Genomic DNA, 4,907 nt, shown 5'->3' with positions numbered 1-4,907 from the left:
AAATCAACATCTGAAAAATATATTGTCAAATAATATTCACGTGCTCATGGAATCATAGTCATAGCCGCATATGGATAAATAGACTCCATGAGATGACATTGGCATTCCCAAGAGGGAACAACAAGCTACCTTCATTTTTTTAATGTCATGTGTTGAGTTGAGACACATTCATTAGAGCCAAGAAAGATGAAGACTCTATGTATGATAGAATTAATTTTAAGGCAATTGATTTGTGATTATATACGATACTTGAAAAGTTTTTTTTTTAATTTTTAAATTACCCTTTGATTCTGATATGTTTCACCTTGATTACTATTTGGAGGAGTGAAAAATACTGTAAAAATATATACACATGACTAGCTAAAAGTAACTGAATTAGATTGCGTGGGTGAACAAGAAGTTTTATAACGCCAGCTTGTGTTGAAACTTGAAACCCGAGATTTATCCAAACATGTTGTGAACATTACTAACAATAATTTTTGAATGTGAAGGTTAAGTAAGAGGCTGAAATTGTGAAACTAGTGGGCCACCAAAATCTTGATTTTTTTATTAAAGTATCTTGATCTTGCATTTTTGTTTTTAATGTTGGTACTAAATGAAAATCTTTTAAATAAAAAAAATGATGCAATATAATTTGGGTTAGATTGTGAAGTGCGATGAAAGATATATATAGGTAAAAGGAAAAAAGAAGGAAAGTGATATAAATGTTAATATGGAGTTGACATAGATAATAATTAGGCAAGAGAGGAAAAGTTTGTTGGAGTTGCAGAAGGAGACAAAAAGTGGGTAAGTGTGTTGTGATCCTCCCTCGTCTGAATCTGAAACAAAAAGCAATGCCCTTTTCCCTCTGCAACATCTTCCCTCTTTAACTCCGTGTTTCCCCATTGTTGTGCAAAGGCATGTCCACAATAAACAACGTTCCCTGTCCCTGGATGGAGGAAAGAGAAGACGAAAACTCTGCTTGTGTTTCTGCTTCGTGGCCCATTAACTCGAGGCCCAACAACATGATAAGCAGCGACACAAACACAAGCTCTGGTTTCCTCCCAAACGACTTGTGCGCCTTGAAGCCCATGGTGGAAGAAGAATGGTACCAACACCAACACCAACACCAAGACATCACCTTCGACCCCGACAACCTCTTACTCCTCAACCTCAACCCCTTCGACCTTCCCTTCCTCGACCCTCTCCCTCTCCCTCTCCCCGACACCCCCCTCCCTCCCCCTCCCACCTCCTCCTCCTCCGACAACCCCCTCTTTCTCAACCGCTCCAAGCTCCTCAGACCCCTCCACTCCCTCCCCCCCTCCGGCGCCCAGCCCACGCTCTTCCAGAAGCGAGCCGCGCTACGGAAGAACGTCACCAAGCCCCACCACTTTCACCATGCTACCTTCAATTATGACTCTGATGACTTCACTCAGACTAATACTAACACTGCTCCTAAGCTCGATGAGCTTAGTGCTAACAACGCTGCCAATACCTCCAATGGGAACACCACTCCTTTCGACCACAAGGGCAAGAAGAAGGGAATGCCCGCTAAGAATTTGATGGCCGAACGACGTCGTAGGAAGAAGCTCAATGATAGACTCTACATGCTTAGGTCCGTTGTTCCTAAGATTAGCAAAGTAAGTAACTCTTCTTTTCTCTCCTATTTCCATCCTCAATTCATGTCAAATTACTTTAATTGCTTGCTTTGCTTTGGCTCCATCTGTTACTCCTTTAGGACTTGTTTGGATAAATTTCTTCACAATCACTGTAAAACAAATTGAAATAAGTTTCTCTATATGGATAAGTTAAAATTAAGATTTTGGAAAGGTAGCATGTAAAAGTATGTATAAGCTAATTTTAACTCATGGAAGAGTTTACTTCATTTTTTCTTGCTATTTTTTTTTTTTTTTTCTATAAGTGATTCTGGAGAAGTTTAAGCAAATTGGACCCTAGTTAATTGATGTAAAATTACTTTGTAGATGGACAGGGCTTCAATCCTTGGAGATGCAATTGAGTATCTTAAGGAGCTTCTGCAAAGGATTAATGATCTTCATAACGAGTTGGAGTCGACTCCTGCTGGTTCTGCACTCACTCCTGTCTCCACTTTCCATCCTTTGACGCCTACTCCTCCTACACTGCCCAGCCGTATCAAAGAAGAACTGTGCCCCAGTTCATTGCCAAGCCCCAATGGCCAACCTGCTAGGGTAATGTTGTTTCTTCTCCACTCTCCGATCTTTCCCTTTTGCCTCCATGTATATAGAGTCTATTTGAATACGTGTATAGCAAAGTTTGAGGGTTCTTTTACTAAAAAAACTTTTTTATTTTCAGTAGAAAAACTCTCAAAAGCTCTTTTAAACTTGTATCTAAACAGACATACTCATTTCGACCAAGCTTCCTTGCTTTGTGTTAATGTTACTGGAAACTGGCCCCATTTGAAAGAGCTTATTTAGATTAATCTTATCACATAGATACTTACGTAAGTGTTTCGAAGAATTTGAGAAAATGGCTTATAATATTACTTTGCTTATATAAACTTTTCCATAAACACTTACAACAGAATAAAATAAAGAGGTAAATTAAAATGAGTCTTTTCATAAATTAAAATTAATTTTTGCATAAGTTAATTTGTAACAGTTTTTTCATTATAGTTTCTCCAAAAACTAATTTTAATTTATATACAAGTTAATTATAGTTTATGGGAGAAGCTTATCTCATTTTGTTTTATTATTATAATTATTTTCCTATAATAGGATCCATATCCATAAACAGTTTTTTTTTAAAACTTATTTCAACAAGCTATTCGGGATAGGAGTCTGGATTCTTAGCCCTCACAAAATTGACTGCACGAAATCCTATCCATTAAAATTAAATTATACACATTAAATAATAAACGAAAACGTAATATATATATATATATATATATTAGAAACAACTTATACGTAAGTTCTTAATTAATCTATTTATGTGGTGGGATATATGACAGCATGCAAATTTTTCTATGTGCTTTAATAATTTGGAAGTGAAGTTTTGCTTGTTTACCAACTCTACACTAATCAATCTTGCTTTAACACTAGGCTCATAGGAACAGTCAACATTTTGTGTTGCTATTGGTGTGATTTAATAGAAGCTTTTATTAATACAATGGTGCGTGCAATTATAGGTTGAGGTTCGGCTGCGCGAAGGAAGGGCTGTTAACATCCACATGTTTTGTGCCCGCAAACCTGGTCTGTTGCTCTCAACCATGAGGGCTTTGGATAACCTTGGATTAGACATTCAGCAGGCTGTTATTAGCTGTTTCAATGGATTTGCTATGGATATTTTTCGAGCGGAGGTAAAACTTTTATTCTGTTACCAACACCTACATGTGTGTTTGATTTAGAGTTACATTCAACATAACCCAAAAGCAACACATTAGTTGCTTTGATATTTTTGCATTGGAAAGATGAAAAAGTCCGTTTAACTAGTGTTAAACGGTTTCCCAAACACTTTGTACATCACTTGGAAATCAAATCATGTTGCTACCAAGCTGCAAGGTTGATTGATATTTTTTCCTCAACAGTCTCAACCTTGTTATAAATATCTAGTCGAACTTGGTGTCCCACCTGTTATAGATAGGAGAAGAGATATATCTAAAGAGAACTTGGTATGTCAACTGTCAAGATCCATTATAAGATGCGTATGATATTCTAATGGTTTCCACATCTATTAATGGCTTAAGTGTTGGAATGGTTTTGTAGTTTCTGCTTCTTAAGAACATTATTTGCTCTGTAGTTGTCATCAAGGTTACACTTATTGTTGAAGTAAATAGGAATTAAAAGAGTTTTGTTATATACTACTAAAACGTTATCCAAATAATCTTCTCAAGAGGAATATTAGAGACACTCTCTCTACTACTAATTGAAATTTATTGGAAATCACAAATTTTTTGTGGGTTCTACTACTAAAGCAAGAGGGAAACTAAAATTTGTGATTTTCAGTAAATTTAGCCAATAATAAAGAGAGAGATAGAAAGGGAGTTACTAGCATTGTTCGTCTTCTTAATACTTTTTGAATAAAGTAGTACATGAAAACCATAGATATATTTAATGTCTTAAATATATAAAAAGCATTCAATAGTGATTTGGAATTTCGGAGGATGATTTAGAATTACTTGATAAAAAATCATGTTTGCTATTAAACTGATGATTGTTGTGTAAAGACTATAACTATCCTTCTCTCTTTCAGCAATGCAAAGAAGGTCAGGATGTTCATCCGGAGCAAATCAAAGCAGTTCTCTTGGATTCAGCAGGCTACAATGGCATGATGTAACTAGTTTTGGCAAGAAACAAACTAGTAAATGCCATTTCACAGTCAAATTTGGCAAAGTTTAATCAGCTTTTTCTTTGTAATGTCCTCAATTTAGGTGTACGATACTAGCTCTGATAACTTAAGTTTAATTTGAGGTAGAAGAATTTTTCACATGAATTTTACCCCGGCACTGGCAGCAGCAGTTACTGTTTGGTACCTTTCACATGTTCATGTGGAACCCAAGGTTGATGATATTTCGAGTTCAATTAGTTCAAGGACATTTCTGAAGGCGCGTTTTGACGTGAAGTTTGTATTTAGGTTAAAACCCTATTTTGGTCCCTTATAATCTTTTTTTGTTTCAATTTAGTTTCTCAATAATTTTTTGTCTCAATTTGGTCCCAAATTAATTAATTGGTTTTAATTTAGTCCTAAATTAATTAATTGGTTTCAATGTGGGACTTTCCGTCCAAATTGCTTTAACGGTGTTAACTTTTGGCCACGTCGACGCCAAGTAGATGCATACGTGGCATCCACGTGGATGAGAATTTTTTGAAAACACCTGGACCCAGAACGGCCCGTTCTGAAATCGGAACGGGCCGTTCTGGGTGCACTTTTGGTGTGTTAATTTTGTGACACCC

At 36.2% G+C, this 4,907-nt stretch overlaps 1 protein-coding gene across 1 annotated transcript; it reads left to right on the top strand.

Annotated features, from left to right (window-relative positions):
- Positions 1-729: 729 nt before the first annotated feature.
- On the top strand, positions 730-4,660 carry LOC109789690 (transcription factor ICE1). The gene is made up of 4 exons (XM_083076563.1): positions 730-1,619; positions 1,962-2,186; positions 3,143-3,313; positions 4,207-4,660. The coding sequence occupies exons 1-4, from the start codon at positions 900-902 to the stop codon at positions 4,288-4,290; spliced, it is 1,200 nt and encodes a 399-aa protein (XP_082932689.1). The 5' UTR covers positions 730-899; the 3' UTR covers positions 4,291-4,660.
- The last annotated feature ends 247 nt before the right edge of the window (positions 4,661-4,907 follow it).

The sequence above is a fragment of the Cajanus cajan genome, chromosome 6, assembly GCF_000230855.2.
Source record: "Cajanus cajan strain Asha chromosome 6, NIPB_CcT2T_4, whole genome shotgun sequence".
NCBI classification, from domain to species: Eukaryota; Viridiplantae; Streptophyta; class Magnoliopsida; order Fabales; family Fabaceae; genus Cajanus; species Cajanus cajan.
This window is presented reverse-complemented; position numbering and strand designations above follow the sequence as displayed.

What these genes read in the sequence shown, in the direction of transcription:
- LOC109789690 (XM_083076563.1), top strand. Translation starts at nt 900, where the DNA reads ATGTCCACAATAAACAACGTTCCCTGTCCCTGGATGGAGGAAAGAGAA. An exon ending in CCAATGGCCAACCTGCTAGG is followed by an intron (nt 2,187 to 3,142) that starts GTAATGTTGTTT and finishes GTGCAATTATAG; the next exon opens with GTTGAGGTTCGGCTGCGCGA. An exon ending in TGGATATTTTTCGAGCGGAG is followed by an intron (nt 3,314 to 4,206) that starts GTAAAACTTTTA and finishes TCTCTCTTTCAG; the next exon opens with CAATGCAAAGAAGGTCAGGA.